Consider the following 19,614-nt stretch of genomic DNA (forward strand, 5'->3'; position numbering starts at 1 on the left):
ATAAATGAAACAGTGTTTGCAAGTGATGTAAAGCCCAGAGTACCGAGTTCAATTCCTACTCATAAAAAATCAGCTCTGTTTAATTGACTTGTGCAAATGAACATTGAATTTCTAATTAAAAACATTAAAAAACTATATGCATCACATCATTGCATTTCAAGGTCCACATGTGCAGAAAATAATCTTATTTTACATTATGAGATTATAGATGTTAATCCATTAATATCTTAGAAGATGTTAGCACGTTGAACACAAGGTCAAGAGCTGTGTTGTGTTGCATGGATACAGGTACAAATATCAGTATTGGTATGCACAAGGTTACAGGGATTAGTCACAAGTTATGAAGGATATAAAGTGTTGATTTAGCAACTCAGTGGCTTATATAATCTTCCATCGTATTACATAGCCCAAATGACTATAAATGTATCATTACAAATAAAGAAACGTGGCTATTCAGTAGTGGTATTATACGTGTAGAATTTTCACATGATAAACCTTGGCAAAGTCTGTAAAGATTAGGGGAAACATATTTTTTGTGTAAGGATCATATTATACTTGACTGTATTAAATTTCCTAATCTAAGTAACAAAATCATTTTGTATTTTGATTGTCTAAATCAGCTTTTGGATTAGGTGTTAGTAATTATTCGTTTAAGTATATAATGGCCAAATGAACGATAAGTATAATTCAAAGAAACTATTTGTAATTGTAATAAGTTAATATTAATATATTAATAATCTCTTAGCACAAGATATGCCAAGAGAATATCCAAAATGTACATAAAAATTGTAGTACCAGCTTTGAACAAAACTCCTACCCACTCACCCTGTTCATACAGACGACAGTTGTTTGGTAGGGACTTCTGCTTCCAATTCAAGACAGTTGTTTTTTTTGTAACACGCAAAGTGAGAAGGCTTCTAGATTTTCACTTTTGTAAGAATAGATACATCGGTAGTTACAAACTTGATCAACAGGATTACACTTATTCAAGCATTGAAGAGCTTTTCTACAATTAGGATCCAGCAAGTAGTTAAGTACTTGACGGCCGCAGTTCTTCAACATACAGTTCAAAGTTGAAAAACCCTTTGCTCTTAAGTTCTTCAATATTGGAACTGGCCTTATATAAGCATTGATTAACAATAGTAAACAAAATCGTATATCATTATAACTACGCTGTTCCCATGCTTCGGATACAGTTTGTACTACTTCGTATGAGTCTTACAATTTATCTAACTCGGAACTGCCCAATATTTTTCCAAATATACTTCCTTTCACTTCATTATGAATATCATAGCTTCCTAATCTGTTCTTCAAATCTGGCGAAGAGTCGAAGCATATTACATTTTCAATAGTTTTTGTGTTGATTTTAATCCAGTTAACTGACTCTTTGTTTGTAACATCAATAATCACTAATATATCTGCCTTTAGTAATTCGCTTCGGAGCCCCGTGGCCGTTTGTTCATTAGATTGAATGCATTCTTCGGTAAATACAAGAAGTTCATATCCTTATCAGTGTTACCAAATGTTAATGACTGTAAAAAGAAGATAATTGTTAATGACTTCTAAACCATAGGTAGAATTAAAGATGACAATATAGGAAGAAGATGCCAAACCTCAAAAACCAAGACCTCTTGGTATAATGACTTTTCCTTGAACAATATATTCTCTACTTTGATTGACTGGGCTTCTTCTAATGATAGAAACACACCAAAGCCATCAGTAGTCATCATATACTCACACACATGATATATAGTAGGCAACAAAGTGTTAATAATAAAGTTTGCAATTTCAGTTGCCAAACATCAGAAAGAAGAAAAAGCACAAACTCCGATCTCACAAGGCAATAATAATACATCGAGCATAGATAAATTCATAAGCTTGAATTTAACACTCACCATGAAGAAAGATAAGGCCTTGGTCCAATTCTACTGAGAAGAAGAAGCTGGGGAGACCCAATTGCACCTGCTGAAAGAAACACTTCACCTCGATCTGTTGAAGGCACGCTAAACAGCTGGCATTAGACTTGTTATAGCTATCAATAATCTGTTGAAGGCATGCCTCACATGAACCATAAATACCGTAGAGGCAAGCACGGCAGCGCCTTACTGAATGAGTAAAGCCTCAATCAGCAAGAGGTGTCGGTCCCCTCGGGCGTTCAGTGTTTGTTAAATAGCAGCTATGGCATATTGGAATTTGAATAAATCGATTTTGTTCCATCACGTTATTTAGTATGAAATGTTGTCACATAGTAACCACAGTGCCACTATACCCCTATTGTATAGTGGAATTAAAACAAAGTGTTGTTTTCCGCAATCTGCGATAGACAACAGTGTTGGCATCTGACCTCAGCTCCTTAGATATGCCTATGACTATAGAAAGGGACAAAAAAATTGGAGAGTAACCTTTTCAACATGCAGTTGCCGCACTGTTTGCAGTGAAGAGTTCCTATCTCGAAACCCAGAATTCCGAGCAACAGAATGAGCAGAGGCAGCTGCGGAAACATCGGGAAGTAAATGAATAAACCCATCAAGAAGATCTGGGTGGTCTTGGAAGAGTGCAGCAACCTGAGGAAGTGCAATTATGATTAAAATTAGTGTCAAAGAAATATGTCGAGTACGGAAGTAAATAGAGAAAAGAAAAAGACAACATTATAAATTTGTCTGACTACAACATGATACACATGTATAGAAAACACATACCTCCTGGTAGACCGCGTCGATAGACTTATTCTCCTTTATGTACATATTTAATATGTCTAGAAATGCCTAGTAAACATGATCATCACCATGAAATCGAGTCTGCATGAAAGGACGCATTAGGCTCAAATGTAAAACTTTTCATTCCACATTGCACATAAATCTCCATGAAGAGAACCCATCGAATTCAACAACGCTCTTACCTTTATCTTGTTCACAAAACTCATAGCTTCTTCAAATTCAACAGGATTTTTTGAGTGAGGTTGATCATCCTCAATTGGAAGGGTGATTTCATACCCCTTTGGCAAAAATGTGTTAAATCCCAAAATTAAATCTCTATGACCTCTAAAAAGATCCTTCACTCTTGCTATGAAACCAGCAGTATCAATTATACAAATGCACCAAAAGGAGAAAGAAAAATCATTTACAACTAACAAATTCAAAATCCCCAATCGAATATACATATAAAAAATTGGAGCACCAAGAATGCGGTTCAACATGATCAAACCTGTGTGTTTTAAAATCTTTCATGACCTCCAAAAAATCTTCATATTTATCCCTCTTATCTTGAAAAATATCCTTTACTGCCTTGAGATATGATAAGGCATCATTAGTAGTCAGTTTATGACCACCTCCATTAACCATCAGGGGTTGCCCAGACCTTCAGTTCAAAAAAACATCACAAAATATTTCGAGCATTAGTGAAAACTGATATCAATATCAATATATTACATTGCCAACATACAAATAATCACAAACCCTAACACAACACACCAGTAAACATTGATAATCAACCCATGAATATAACAATTCAAACACAATTGCTAACAACAAACATCTGATCTCATCTCTCATAGTTAAATAAGTGTACCAACAGTAGAATAAGCCTGCATCTTTTATACATTCACACTTACAATAAACCAAGAACAGAAACCCAATTGACATGAAATGTCAGGATTCACAGTTACAGTGTCATAGTAATAAGAAACCACGACACTATAGTGATGAACTTACAAGTGTCCTCCTGTTTTTTTGTCAGTTTTCCAATTGTTCTTGTTGCGTACGCTTCAGACCTGCACGAGTAAATTGACAATAAAAGATTATTCAAATTAGCCTTCAAATCAAAGAGTAAATTCACAATAAGATTAATCAAATTAGCCTTCAAATCAAAGATTAAATTCACAATAAAAAACAACAACTCATAATTCAAGGATCAATTAAATGATCCATCAGGATTGCGTTTAACTATCGGACAAAACCATGATAAAAATCAACAGCAGCAACAACATCAAATAACTGCTACGTAGAGTACCTAATGACCAATGAGTGTATCAGCTTACATATACAGAAACAAAAACAATGTCAAACTATAGATATTCTGTGTCAAGGATAATGTCAAACTATGGAAAACATTCACATAACTCACGAAAGTAAAGTAATTATGCAATAATAGAACACAAAAAACCTAGATATTCAAATAAAGGGAAATTAAGAGATGAATAGAATCATGGTGTTACCACAAAACGCGCTTCTCCTCGTAAGTTTTGAAGAGAACATGTTCGGCACCATCTCCACCAACCCAATAAATCGCCTCGATTGAACATAATTAAAGCTGTTATTATCAAAATTTCTCCAAAAGGTGGAACACCTAACAGCGAAGGGTGAAATCTCATGAGTGTCTCTGGAAACCATGGTTGAAAAGCATCGACATCCATTGAAATTCTCGTTGCTCTTGCTAGACCTAATCAATTGATTGAACCCACTTTTGTGTTTCGCTAAGGTAAAGGTAAAGGAGCACGAAGTGTTTAGGGTTATGTATGTGAGTCATGGTAGATGAAATGGTTGTAGAATAGTGAGAAGAAACATTTTTGGAATTTGGAAGAGGATCGATTGAAGGAGATTGAAGAAGAAAATAGGGCAGTTATGAAACGAAGAAGCGAACGTTGCAATTGCAAACAAAATTATAAAGGAGGAAGTACTTAATTTTGAGGAAGCTGATGTGGAAATTGAGATAATAGCTGCTGATGTGGCAACATCAGGATTAAGAAAAATATTTAATTTTCTTATATGTTTTAACTAGTGTCTTACTCGTGCGTTCGCACGGGTACCCGTCGTTTTTGCGCAGTGTGATTGAGGCAAATAAAAGATGATAGGGAAAGTGTTATTTTGTTCAATATAGATATTATTGTAGAAGTAAATATCCTAAAAACAAATATGTAAAATATAGAAATTTCTTTTCAATAGGTTGAACCAAAGTTTGGGATATATTGATTAATAAACATTATTTTCCCCTTAATATTCAATATTTCGATCAGTAACCTCGTGTTTCTGTTAATATTTAATATTTTGATCAGTAACTCACGTTCTCGTTAATATTGAATATTTATTTCGATCAGTAACCTCGTGTTTCTGTTAATATTTAATATTTTGATCAGTAACTCACGTTCTCGTTAATATTGAATATTTTATTCAGTAACTTCATGTTCCCGTTAATAGTCAATATTTTGATCAGTAACTTCATGTGAAGGATAGAAAAACACTTAGAAAGGGGGGGTTTGAATAAGTGTAGCTTTAAAAACTTGACAGATAAAAATAAATTGCACAGTTATTTTTATCCTGGTTCGTTGTTAACTAAACTACTCCAGTCCACCCCCGCAGAGATGATTTACCTCAACTGAGGATTTAATCCACTAATCGCACGGATTACAATGGTTCTCCACTTAGTCAGCAACTAAGTCTTCCAGAGTCTTCTCATCACACACTGATCACTCCAGGAACAACTGCTTAGATACCCTCTAAGACTTTTCTAGAGTCTACTGATCCACACGATCACTCTAGTTACAACCGGCTTAGATAACTTCTAAGACTTCCTAGAGTATTCTGATCCACACGATCACTCTAGTTCCTTACAACTTAATATAATTCTAAGAGTATTACAATTGCTTCTTAAAAGCGATAATCACAAACTGTGATATTTCTCTTAACGTTTAAGCTTAATCTCACTAATATATTACAACAGCAATGTAGTGAGCTTTGATGAAGATGAAGATTCTGAGCTTTGATTTGAACAGCGTTTCAGCAAGTTAATTTGAGTTGTTTTGTTCAGGATCGTTAACCTTGCTTCTCATCAGAACTTCATATTTATAGGCGTTGGAGAAGATGACCGTTGAGTGCATTTAATGCTTTGCGTGTTCCGTACAGCATCGCATTTAATGTTATACGCTTTTGTCAACTACCTCGAGCCTTGTTCACGCTGTGTCTACTGACGTAGCCTAGAATAGCTTTTAACGTTCCTTTTGTCAGTCAGCGTAGCTTGCCACTTGTACTTCCTTCTGATCTGATGTTTGTGAATACAACGTTTGAATATCATCAGAGTCAAACAGCTTGGTGCATAGCATCTTCTGATCTTCTGACCTTGAAGTGCTTCTGAGCGTGATACCATCAGTACTTAGTGCTTCTGTTCTCTTGTTCTTCTGATGCTTCCATAGACCCATGTTATGATTCTGCTTCGACCATCTTCTGATGTCTTGCCAGACCATGTTCTGATGTTGCATGCTGAACCCTTGAGACAAAGCTTCTGAGCGCTGAATTATGCGTACTCTTTATATATTCCCTGAAAAGGAAATTGCATTGGATTAGAGTACCATATTATCTTAAGCAAAATTCATATTATTGTTATCATCAAAACTAAGATAATTGATCAGAACAAATCTTGTTCTAACAATCTCCCCCTTTTTGATGATGACAAAAACATATATAAATGATATGAATTTGCGATCAGAAAGAACAGACGGCAAAAGACAAATTACACAGCTATAGCATAAGCATATGAATATGCCTCCCCCTGAGATTAACAATCTCCCCCTGAGATAAATAATCTCCCCCTGAAATAAATACTCGAAGAACTTTAATAAAAGACTTCCCTGATTATTTCGGTAGAGACGATCATATAAGCTTCTGTCTTCAGAGAATTCATAGCTTCTGACTTCTGCTTCCATTGGACAGCTTCAGAACTAGAATTTCCTTAGATCCCTAGAACACTCACAGCTTCTGATTCCTGCTTCCATCTAGGACAGCTTCAGAACTTGAATTTCTTTGATCTTCTGAACATTCACAGCTTCTGATTTCTGCTTCCATCTAGGACAGCTTCAGAACTTGAATTTCTTTGATCTTCTGAACATTCACAGCTTCTGATTTCTGCTTCCATTTAGGACAGCTTCAGAACTTGAGTTTTCTGGATCTTTAGAACCTTCGCAGCTTCTGATTTCTGCTTCCCTCGGATAGCTTCAGAGCTTTGAATTTCTACCAACATCACTTCATGCTAGATTTGTATCAGAACATTGTTGAATGTACCAGAGCATCATCTGAGCATCTCTACATCCTGAAATGTTACAGAACAAAAACTAAACGACAAAAGTCAGCATGAACGAGTTAGAACATAAAATGTATATTCGAACACATTATATGTATCAGAGCCATATAGGCTAAAATAATGTATCAGAGCAAATAGAATTTTGTCAGATCAAATAGACAAATATGGATCAAATTCTATTATCAGTGCTTCTGATTCATTCTTCTTTCTTGCTTCTGATTTCTGAAGCTTGATAGCACTCAGCTTGCTTCAGTTTCCATGGTTTAGCTTCTTGTGTTTGCTTTGAAGATTCTCTTTACTTCTTTGTACCTGCAAAACACTTAAACCATATAGAACTTGCAGTTCTTGTTAGTAAATGCAACTGATTAAATCAAATCATTTATCATTTATCTTTCTCCCCCTTTTTGTCATATCATCAAAAAGCAAAAAAGATACAGAGATAAACAAACGAAACACACGGAGGAAGAAGATGATTTCATTAAAGTTCAAACAGCAGGTACAGAAGTACATGAAGATAAGAAAGATCAGATGCACAAAGACAGATGCAACGAAAAGAAAGAAACAACACAGACTCAATCTAAGATGGCCCTAGTCTTGACAAGATCTTGGTCAGCATCTCTTGAACCATATTGTTGTGTCCTTCTTGCCTCACCATGAAAGCGCTATACTCAGCATTGAGTGAGCTTTGCTCATCCTGTCTCTTCTGAATTTCTTCCAGAGTCCTTGCAAGACGAGAAGATTCATCAGAAGAAGCTTCACAGCTTCTATCCACAGGAATGACATGTTGATCTGCAGCTTCCATAGATAGATCATTTGCAGGAACTTCCTCAACAGGGACAGTTTTAGCAACATGATCTTCAGCATCTGCTTCTTGCATAGAAGCATCTCCATACTCTGCAGCAGGAATTTCCGATTCTCCATTCTCAAGTGCCTGAAGAATGGCAGCTAGATTCCTGGGAGCAAAAGGACTTTCAACTACTGGTGGGTCAACAACTTCTGGAATGACCAAGCTTGGGTCTTTCTTAGAAGGGTTTTCCCTCAGATAGTCAAAGAGAGTCTTGAAGTCCCCAAGTAGAACAGGATATTGAGGTATCCAGACCACAATCTCCCTGCAAGGATTGGCTTCCATTTCAGCAGCCAATCTTAATTGTTCCATCTCATCCAAGAAGGGCTTCTCTTCCAACAGATGTCTTCCTTTGAGACTAGCAAACCAGAAGTCTTCATAATTCCTCAGAATTCCACGAGGCCGTGGGGCAGCAGCTACACAGGCTTCCTGAAGTTCTAAAAACAGAGCATCTGATTTTCTTCGAAAAATCCTCCAGAAGTTCCGCATAGCAACATCATTCAATCCAGAACTTTCAGCAATTCTGAGAGTATCAAAGGTACTTCTGAGATTCCTTTTTATGTTTTCAAAAACTACACCAATAGGATATACAGGGCGGAATTTTATTTGGGTTTTTGAAAAGGCAGGGTTGGAAGTGAAGTACGGATGAGGTTCTCTATCCAACCTATAAGAAGATTCTGCTTCAGTATCAGAATCTAACACTACCACTTCAGCTTCAGGACGAGGCTTGGGAGTGTAGTTGCAGTCACGGAGCAGCTGCTCATGTGATGCAGAGGTTGGAAAAGGAGAATCACAAGGATTGTTTTGAGAGGTGGAGGGAGTATGTTCAAGAGTGGCATTGAGAGAAGGTTGAGATGGAAAGAGAGTTTGAAGGGGTGGTATATCCAGAACAGGATTTATGGTAGGTGGAGAGGAAGGAATGGTTATAGGAGAAGATGGAGGTGTAAGAACATGGACAAAGACAGGTGATTCAGATGTGGCTTTTTCTGGTTCAGGTGTAGGGACAACCTCTATTGGTGCAGCTTCTGAACAAACAGCAGGAACAGAATCAGGTTCAGAAATGCATATACCTTTGGAACCTCTCAGAAGAGCTTTGGCCACATCCTCAGTCTTCTTCTGCTTCTTACTCTTCGGCTCTTCAATAATCTTTGCATTGTTATTTGACTTCTTCTTCTTTTTCTCAGCTTCCTTCTTTTTCTTCTCAAAATCAGCAGAGACAGCCTTAGCAACCTTTGCAATGACTTCTTCTGGGACCACTTCTTTCTTGGTAGTAGCAGCAGGATGATCAAACTTTCTTTTGGTCCTTTCTTCCCTCTTACGATTCACTTTGATAGGAGCACCTTTGTCTTGATCTTTAAGACTCTTATCCTCTTTTTGTGACTTCAGATACTTAGTTCTGACTTCAGGTACCTCACTATTGAAGAAGGTTTCAAAGTCAGCTAGTACTGGTTTTCTTCTGATTCTTGTTCCAGCTAGAGGTTGAGGAACTTTGAGGATAGTGTCAATTATTTTCATTTTCTTTAAAGAAAAAGCATTCAGACAGGCTCCAGAGGTGACAGTAAGGTCTTTGATAATACCTTCAGACTCCAGACTCTCAACAATCTTGGAATGCACCAGAAGGTTTGTAATAATTCTACCAAAAGGAATGAGTGTTCCACCATTTTCTTTTCTGAAAGCGTTTCTGGAATCCTTTACTGCTTTCCACATATGGTTGAAGATAATGTAAATCGCATCAACCTTCTTCTGAGTGGCAATGCAATAAAGAATATACCTTTGATCATTACTGATGAAATCCGAGGCATGTGTTGATTTCCTATGGTAGAAACACCCAAGAAGGATCTTTGCCCAGATTCTGTAGACATCTTTCAAATCCTTGACGTATTTTGTTTTCTTGACATTTTGATAGAGAGTGGATAGAACATCTCCCACATCTGCCCTTTGATCAAACTCATAAACCCCTTCAGGGTTTTTCAGATCAAACATCATTCTTAGGATGTTTTCAGTAATAACAACAAACTTTCCATGGACGAAAGAAAGTATAGATTTTGGAGCAACCACAGCATGTGCCCAGAACTCCTTGACAAGGTCCGGATAAACTGGACCAACGAACTCAGCAAACAACGAGGTCCATCCTTGAAAGATGATGTCTTCTTTAAGGTGAAATTGGTTCTCTTCAATGTTGTCAAAGTCAACCATGAGTTCACACAGAACTTCCAATTCATCTTTAGGAATGGAGCATGCAACAACAGGAGTGAGTTGCAAAGTTTCTTCTTGGAGATGATGAGGAACAGATGACTCAGCATATTGGGATGAGAAGGCAGCCATGGATGCAGAATGAACAAAAACGAACAAGAAAAGCGAACTGGGTTTTCGATTAGGGTTTTTAGAAAACGGCTAAGAAGTTTTCAAACGAGAGAATGCAAGGAGAGAGAGAGAGAGAGAGACAAGGGAGCGAAAAAGATGTAAGATGTGATTTGAAAAGAATATATAGAGACGGATTTGAAAAAGAAAATAATAAGAAATATAAACTGAACAGTTCCAGAATCAAAGGAAATCAATTTTATTAAATGATGAGTGACGTGAGGAGAGAGAACGTGGTAAATGAAATGATTTAAAACAGTTACCTAGGTCAGCGTCTTTTCAACTGCACGCTTTGTACAAACCGAACAGACACGTGTTCACCATCAGATACTAGGTGACAGCTGTAAATTTCAGATTAGACTTTACGCCTACAGATTCAGATCACTGCTTCTGATCTGATCAAGTTTCTCTTCAGGAAACACTCCTTCTGAAGTGTGCTGATATAAATTTGAATGATCTTCTGATCCATTACTTCTGATATACACAGCTTCTTGGAGGTTCACTTCTTTGTTCTGCAGCTTCTGATAAGACAAAACTGTATCTGCAGAAATTCTTAAGCGCTTTGTTTCATTAGAGACAAGTTTATCATCAAACTAGATATATATTGATTCGTCCACAATCAAAGTTTCAAAGTTGTCTATTCTGTAGCATTTAACATCATTGCTATAGAAACAAACAAAACAGATGGTTCCAAGACTAACAAACTTTCTTTTCTGATCTCCTACAAGCATAGTTTCTTCAACAGATTTAAGAACCAGAACTTGGAAGACAATCTTTCTTCCCTTCAAGTGTTGAGACCAACTTGAGTCCAGGAGACATGTCATGTTGACTTTTATCTTCTTTGTCGTCAAGAGAATCTGCAAAAGAAATAGTCTTTTTCTTTGGTACCCACATTTTCTTGGGTCCTTTCTTATTAGTTCTCCTCAAGTTCTGTTTGAACTTAGGTTTAACATTGTAAGCAATAGGAGGAACAGCATGATAATTTTTAATGTGAGTTTCATGATATTTCCTAGGTTGTGTCACATGCTTTTTGGTGTGTGTTATGTGAAAACTTTGAGCATGTGAAGTGTGCCTAATATCATGGGAGTGGCCATACTTGAACTGATCATACAATGGCTTGTATGTGAATTTCATTTCATCAACAGGTTCAAGTTTGTATGGGGTTTCACCCTCAAAACCAATGCCAACTCTTTTGTTTCCAGACACAGCATATATCATAGAAGCTAGCTGACTTCTGCCAATACTTCTAGATAAGAACTTCCTGAAACTTAAATCATATTCTTTCAGAATATGGTTTAGACTAGGAGTGGATTTTTCTGAATCAGAAGGAGATCCAACATTGTTGGATAATTTTAAAAGTTTTTCTTTTAATTCAGAATTCTCCAACTCAAGCTTCTTTGTTTCAAATTCAAATAGCTTTTTCAGCTTTTTGTATTTGAGACTAATCTGAGACTTGAGTTCCAGAAGTTCAGTTAGACCGGAAACTAACTCATCTCTAGTAAGTTCAGAAAATACCTCTTCAGAATCTGATTCTGATGTAGATTCTGATCCGTCATCTTCTGTCGCCATCAGCGCACAGTTAGCCTGCTCATCTTCAGAGTCTGAATCATCTTCTGACTCATCCCAGGTTGCCATAAGACCTTTCTTCTTATGAAACTTCTTCTTGGGATTTTCCTTCTGAAGATTTGGACATTCATTCTTGAAGTGTCCAGGCTTATTGCATTCATAGCACATGACCTTCTTCTTGTCAAATCTTCTGTCATCAGAAGATTCTCCACGTTCAAATTTCTTTGAACTTCTGAAGCCTCTGAACTTCCTTTGCTTGGTCTTCCAGAGTTGATTTAGCCTTCTGGAAATCAAGGACAGTTCATCTTCTTCTTCAGATTCTGATTCTTCAGGATCTTCTTCTCTAGCCTGAAAAGCGTTAGTGCATTTCTTGATATTGGATTTTAATGCAATAGACTTACCTTTCTTTTGAGGCTCATTTGCATCCAGCTCTATTTCATGACTTCTCAAGGCACTGATAAGCTCTTCCAGAGAAACTTCATTCAGATTCTTTGCAATCTTGAATGCAGTCACCATAGGACCCCATCTTCTGGGTAAGCTTCTGATGATCTTCTTTACGTGATCAGCCTTGGTGTATCCCTTGTCAAGAACTCTCAACCCAGCAGTAAGAGTTTGAAATCTTGAAAACATCTTTTCAATGTCTTCATCATCCTCCATCTTGAAGGCTTCATACTTCTGGATTAAAGCTAGAGCTTTAGTCTCCTTGACTTGAGCATTTCCTTCATGAGTCATTTTCAAGGACTCATATATGTCATAGGCCGTTTCCCTGTTAGATATCTTCTCATACTCAGCATGAGAGATAGCATTCAGCAAAACAGTTCTGCATTTATGATGATTCCTGAAAAGCTTTTTCTGATCATCATTCATTTCTTGCCTTGTCAGCTTTACGCCTCTGGCATTTACTGGATGTTTGTAACCATCCATCAGAAGATCCCATAGATCACCATCTAGACCAAGAAAGTAACTTTCCAGTTTATCTTTCCAGTATTCAAAGTTTTCACCATCAAATACCGGCGGTCTAGTATAACCATTGTTACCGTTGTATTGCTCAGCAGAGCCAGATGTAGATGCAGGTGTAGGTGTAAACTTTTCACTTTCATCAACCATCTTTTACTGAAGCGTTTTTCTCTTCCTGAATCTTTTCTAAACACGGTTAAGTGCTTGCACCTTAGAACCGGCGCTCTGATGCCAATTGAAGGATAGAAAAACACTTAGAAAGGGGGGGGTTTGAATAAGTGTAGCTTTAAAAACTTGACAGATAAAAATAAATTGCACAGTTATTTTTATCCTGGTTCGTTGTTAACTAAACTACTCCAGTCCACCCCCGCAGAGATGATTTACCTCAACTGAGGATTTAATCCACTAATCGCACGGATTACAATGGTTCTCCACTTAGTCAGCAACTAAGTCTTCCAGAGTCTTCTGATCACACACTGATCACTCCAGGAACAACTGCTTAGATACCCTCTAAGACTTTTCTAGAGTCTACTGATCCACACGATCACTCTAGTTACAACCTGCTTAGATAACTTCTAAGACTTCCTAGAGTATTCTGATCCACACGATCACTCTAGTTCCTTACAACTTAATGTAATTCTAAGAGTATTACAATTGCTTCTTAAAAGCGATAATCACAAACTGTGATATTTCTCTTAACGTTTAAGCTTAATCTCACTAATATATTACAACAGCAATGTAGTGAGCTTTGATGAAGATGAAGATTCTGAGCTTTGATTTGAACAGCGTTTCAGCAAGTTAATTTGAGTTGTTTTGTTCAGGATCGTTAACCTTGCTTCTCATCAGAACTTCATATTTATAGGCGTTGGAGAAGATGACCGTTGAGTGCATTTAATGCTTTGCGTGTTCCGTACAGCATCGCATTTAATGTTATACGCTTTTGTCAACTACCTCGAGCCTTGTTCACGCTGTGTCTACTGACGTAGCCTAGAATAGCTTTTAACGTTCCTTTTGTCAGTCAGCGTAGCTTGCCACTTGTACTTCCTTCTGATCTGATGTTTGTGAATACAACGTTTGAATATCATCAGAGTCAAACAGCTTGGTGCATAGCATCTTCTGATCTTCTGACCTTGAAGTGCTTCTGAGCGTGATACCATCAGTACTTAGTGCTTCTGTTCTCTTGTTCTTCTGATGCTTCCATAGACCCATGTTCTGATTCTGCTTCGACCATCTTCTGATGTCTTGCCAGACCATGTTCTGATGTTGCATGCTGAACCCTTGAGACAAAGCTTCTGAGCGCTGAATTATGCGTACTCTTTATATATTCCCTGAAAAGGAAATTGCATTGGATTAGAGTACCATATTATCTTAAGCAAAATTCATATTATTGTTATCATCAAAACTAAGATAATTGATCAGAACAAATCTTGTTCTAACATCATGTTCCCGCTAATATTCATTATTTTGATCAGTAACTTCATGTTCCCGCTAATATTCATTATTTTGATCAGTAACTTGATGTTCCCGTTAATATTCAATATTTTGATCTATAAACTTGATGTACCCGTCGTTTTCGCGCATTGGGATTGATGGAAATAAAAGATGATAGTGAAAGAATAAATATTAGGGGATAGATTAATATGATAATAAAAGATGTCAATATTTTGATCACTAACTTTATGTTTCCGTTAATATTCAATATTTTGATCTATAAACTTTATTTTCTCGTTAATATTTAATATTTTGATCAATAATTTCATGTTCTCGTTAATATTCAATATTTTGATCAGTAATTCATGTTCCGTTAATATTCAATATTTTATTCAGTAACTTCATGTTCCCGTTAATATTCAATATTTTGATCAGTAACTTGATGCTCCCGCCAAATACTTATTATTTTGATCAGTAATTTCGTATTCCCGTTAATATTCCAAATTTGTTCCCGTTAATATTCAATATTTTTATCAGTGACTTCATGTTCCCATTAATATTCATTATTTTGATCAGTAACTCCGTGTTCTTGTTAATATTCATTATTTTGATCAATAACTTCGTGTTCCCGTTAATATTTTAAATTTTTTCCCGTTATTTTTAAATATTTTGGTCAGTAACTTCATGTTTCCGTTAATATTCATTATTTTGATCAGTAACTTCATGTTTCCGTTAATATAATATATTTTGATCAATAACTTCGTGTTCACGTTAATATTCCAAATTTGTTCCCGTTAATATTCAAAAAATTTATCAGTAACCTAATATTTATGTTAATATTTGAAACATTTATCAGTAACTTCGTGTTCTCGTTAATATTCAATATTTTGTCAATAACTCCGTGTTCCCGTTAATATTTATTATTTTGATCAGTAACTTCGTGTTCCGTTAATATTCAAAATTTGTTCCCGTTAATATTCAAAATTTGGATCAATAACTTAATGATCCCGACAATATTCAAATTTTTTATCATTAACTTCATGTTCCCGTTAATATTCAATATTTTGATCAGTAATTTATGTTCTCGTTAATATTGAATTTTTTATTTAGTAACTTCATGTTCTCATTAATATTCAATATTTTGAATATTCCTACAATTTATCATTAAATTAATGTTTATGTTAATATTCACGATAATATCCAAATTCTTGATCAGTAACTTCGTTTTCTCGGTAATATTCAATATTTTAATCAATAACTACGTGCTGCCGTTAATATTCGATATTTTGAATATTAACGGGATATCAATGCATTCGCACGGGTACCAGTGTGGTAATATTTCAAAAAAAACTACGAATATTTTTATAAAGTTATTCTTGTTATTATTCAATATTTAATTAAATGTGTTAATATTAGTACCTTATACACCTTCTTAAAAATAAATGGGTGTATTTTAGCGAAACTCTTATTTATTTATTTATGTATGATATATATGATTTTAGAATAATATATTTTTGACCTGAATTCAATTTCCTTACTACTGTTTCAATTATTATAATTTAATATGTTTTTATTTTTTATTTTTATCAACAATTGATTGTGACAGTTAATAGAATTTAAAAAAATCAGTTACCTTTTAGCATTTAGCATTGTAATAATAAACTTTAATTTCAATTAATGTCTTTATTGTTTAATAAAACTGCTTTTACTACATACTCTATGTATCATTACTCTTTAGTACACAATTTGGGTGGACAGCCGGATATTATTACAATTTCAATTGTTGAGCATTTATCCCTATTTGTTGTATCGTTTGACCTATTAACTTATTATATAAATTTGACATGTATTTTGAAAAATGAAATTTAATTAAAAAATAATATTTTAAAAGAGATAATAAATGAGTGCTCATAAAAAATTGAAATTGTGATATGATCAAAATTTGTTTTTATTATTGATCATCACCAAAATTATTAAATCCACATAAAAATTTAAAGTTGACAAATAAAAATAATATATTAAATCATTAGAATATTTAAATTAGTAATACATCTATTAACCTTTTTTTTAAGAATGAGTCAAATGTAAAACTTTGTTGCTCACATTGAGTATTGACTTCATTCATAATTTTATAACAATCAAATTACTACAAAATTATAAAATCAAATATGCAAGAAAAAAAATTCTAAAACAACGAATGTAGGCATAAAAAAAATGTAGAGAAACACCGATTTTTTTGAAATTTGTAACATATATAAATAATTTAATATTATTAATAATGTGAAATATACACAAATTATTGCATATAATTGTACATAAATGTGTAAATATCAATAAATGCCATTATTAACTAACAATATATATATATATATATATATATATATATATATATATATATATATATATATATATATATATATATATATATATATATATATATAGGAGGGTTATATTTACTCCAGGAGTAAGTTATTATAACTTACTCCAAATCTAGACCATTGATTCTTTTTAATCTAGTGGTTAATATTGTAATTGTAGTATATTAACTCAGCTTCTTGCTGTAATTGTAGTATATTAATATATATTAACACTTTTGTTTACCAAATAGTTGTTAAAATGACACAAAAATCAACAACAGTATGTGAAAATATAGACTTCTCTTGTTGGTCTAAAATCTTATTCTTTTGAGAAAGAAAGTCACCGTTAATTAGTCCAAATTTTGAGTAAGCTGTATGTGAACAAATATGAGTCAAAACAAAAAAGTGAACGAATGTTGAAGCAATTTTGGAGCATATGCTGCAAGAATTGGATAAAATATTCAGCAACGGCCAAAAAATATATGAGAAAGATTTTGTTCCCCTTTCAAGTAAATCAGAATCATGAAATGAATACAAATTCTCTTCTTTTACCAACTAATTACAAATCCTAAAACTGATGCACTCTAGTACAACAACATCTCATCTCCTATCGCCGCAACCTACTTGTCACTATTGTGAATTCCAGAAGACATATTGCGTGCAAAACGTCACGACATCGGCCGTCACAACCACAACATGAAAACATACTGCACCAAAGTAGAAATAGGAGGAAACAATTAGAGCTCTTTCGCTGCTGTTCATCTGTTGGTTGTATCAGAGGCGTTTTTCAGTGGAGGTATAAATTCAGCCGTGTGCCTTCTTGTCAATGATGAACCAACAAATGAACTGCCCAATCCTGTGAGCGATGAAGTGCCGAGAAATCCAATATTTGGCGATGGCACGCTACCATACAGATCAATGGATTGCCTGAAATTATAATCACATCATGAGAACAAAGATTTCATATTTTAAGCACTTCACTTAGGAAGTGAATTTGGACAGAAGTAACCTATATGAAGCATAGAGTCACATAAAAAAAATAAGTGGTCAAAGACCACAAAAAATAAGTGCTCAAAGACTAAATAAACTCAACCATTACCATATCTTGTAAGAATTGCACAAACATAGATTAATCTCTCAGATTTGGTTGTGACAGTCCCAGATTAGATCCCATGAGTTGTATTCGGAATCAGCAAGAAATATTAATCAATAATGTCTTTAACTCGTAGTATGTTCGATTCCAAAGGCACAAAAGAGATATTACCACTTTGAAGGGCCACTTTCGAATACGGTCGAATCCAATGATTATTCCATTTCCAAGCTGCAAATATAAAGTAACCATAAGAAAGCTTGGAATAACATTTACTGCAAATATAAGGTTGACAGTGAATTGAAATCAATTGTTTTCGAGTAAAATTGAATCTAATGAGTATTCCATTTGCATATGCAAATATAGTGTACTACTCAATCACTCATAGTATGCATCACATATATTCAAGTTCAGTTTACATACATCTCAAGGCAGCACCCCTAGAAGCAATACAATAATTCTGCATTTCATATTCTATAGTTACTGAATTCAGCATGCCATTTCCAAAACATGTCACTAATTCAATGCACCACATGATTGATTCAAGATATCCAGTTCAGTTGAAAACATGTATCAAGTTCAAATCGTTACCGTTCACTTCAGTACCTACAAAAGGATTATCAATATAATTGTAAGTTAATTACATTATATATATCAAAATCTAACCTATGGTCCAAATTACCAGCTACAGCTAAGAGCAATTAGCTTGTGATGTTCTCAGCTATATACTTCTGTAGTTCATTCTTCAACATGTTGACCCCAGAACTGCATGAAATTGAAACAGAATGGGCCATTCGTCTTTGTAGATTTTTAAAATTCATTGCCAATTTTTCATCACAATTGTAGTTTTCTCTGAAAAGCACAAAAAAATCAACTCTTTGAATAGTTAATTCAATCAACTCTTATACGTTAGTTCATTGAACTTCAAATTCCCAATGATTCGAAAAAACTGGTTATGCAAAATTCATCAAGTAAATACCTATCCATAACATATTCTCCTAACACAATATTAGTAATCTTAATATTTCAAACAGTAAGAGAGTGAGAACCCGAATGCATTGGAAGCAGAGGGGTATCACCCGATCGTAGTGGCTGTACGCTTTCATCTTAAACACAAAATCACTGATACGGCGGAAACAGAAACTACAATGCCACCCAGTATCTGATAGCAGTACATTAGACTGTCTATAGTATGCATACCTTGTTGTGTCGGATTGGTATCTGTGGATTCACGCTCTCCAACTTTTGTTGTCGAGTTTCATTCGAGAAGTACATACTGTGAAACATAAGGATACATTTCTTTCACATCGGATAGTAAGCATTTCAACTTCATTGCTAAACAAAACAGCGTCAAAGACATGTCTGGGAGATTCGCGAATTCCCCACCCATGAAGTTTACAAAGAGACTCCATCGAGACGTTCTCGTGATAATAGTGAGGGATTTCATGAAAAGGCTTCGGCGGAGATTCCCGGTTCAATGGTTACACATTCAGAAGCTGCAGCATACAACCATAGAATAAATTCCACCAATATTCAATCTTCAAAGAAAGGGGCATACCAGCTGATGTTGTGACTGCCAGCAGAGTCGGCATTTCCTGGACTTTGGATATGTGTAAGCTATGGAGCTGTTTACGGTGATTTCCGGTAAACAACCGCTAGTCTTCCAAACTATAATAAATATGATTTGGTTACTCGCAGGATCGACTAGATTGATCCTAGGACATAGTCAAACAAAAGGTTTATTGATGTGATTTGGTTCATACCTGTTTGTTTTGATTTCAAGAAACTTATGTTCAAATGGTTAATCGTTCGATACAACGCTAATTGCATAAGTTAGTGTAATTTCGAAACATCAATCGTAATAAGAGAAAACATGTAAATTGCGAAATTGTAAATTGCAAGAAAATTAAAGTACATGGAAATTAAATGACTTGGAAAGT

General features: G+C 35.0%; 1 protein-coding gene and 1 long non-coding RNA gene across 4 annotated transcripts; both read right to left on the reverse strand.

Moving 5' to 3' along the window:
- Positions 1 to 982: 982 nt before the first annotated feature.
- Positions 983 to 4,647, reverse strand: LOC131651252 (uncharacterized). Of its 3 annotated transcripts, XM_058920924.1 has the most exons (9): positions 4,214 to 4,647; positions 3,711 to 3,769; positions 3,205 to 3,357; positions 2,900 to 3,063; positions 2,700 to 2,798; positions 2,403 to 2,564; positions 1,896 to 1,989; positions 1,614 to 1,690; positions 983 to 1,532 (listed from the first exon to the last, which is right to left on the reverse strand). In XM_058920924.1, exons 5-9 carry the CDS (start codon positions 2,742 to 2,744, stop codon positions 1,425 to 1,427), a joined length of 486 nt encoding a protein of 161 aa, XP_058776907.1. In that variant the 5' UTR covers positions 2,745 to 2,798; positions 2,900 to 3,063; positions 3,205 to 3,357; positions 3,711 to 3,769; positions 4,214 to 4,647; the 3' UTR covers positions 983 to 1,424. The 3 variants fall into 3 exon arrangements, 2 of the variants coding, with proteins under 2 accessions (XP_058776907.1, XP_058776908.1); XR_009298383.1 differs by having other exon boundaries at positions 1,896 to 2,314; positions 2,900 to 3,357; XM_058920925.1 differs by having other exon boundaries at positions 1,614 to 1,687; positions 2,900 to 3,357.
- Positions 4,648 to 17,706: 13,059 nt separating this feature from the next.
- Positions 17,707 to 18,934, reverse strand: LOC131646261 (uncharacterized). The gene is made up of 3 exons (XR_009297382.1): positions 18,724 to 18,934; positions 18,098 to 18,526; positions 17,707 to 17,905 (listed from the first exon to the last, which is right to left on the reverse strand). It is a non-coding gene; the product is annotated as an uncharacterized LOC131646261 (long non-coding RNA).
- Between the last annotated feature and the right edge of the window lie 680 nt (positions 18,935 to 19,614).

This window comes from Vicia villosa, linkage group LG2 (assembly GCF_029867415.1).
Source record: "Vicia villosa cultivar HV-30 ecotype Madison, WI linkage group LG2, Vvil1.0, whole genome shotgun sequence".
Taxonomy (NCBI): domain Eukaryota; kingdom Viridiplantae; phylum Streptophyta; class Magnoliopsida; order Fabales; family Fabaceae; genus Vicia; species Vicia villosa.

Coding starts and splice junctions, on each gene's coding strand:
- LOC131651252 (XM_058920924.1), bottom strand. CDS start 2,744: ATGTACATAAAGGAGAATAAGTCTATCGACGCGGTCTACCAGGAG. Junction 2,565..2,699: donor TCGACGCGGTCTACCAGGAG/GTATGTGTTTTC, acceptor GCACTTCCTCAG/GTTGCTGCACTCTTCCAAGA. Junction 1,691..1,895: donor AGGCCTTATCTTTCTTCATG/GTGAGTGTTAAA, acceptor TTCTATCATTAG/AAGAAGCCCAGTCAATCAAA.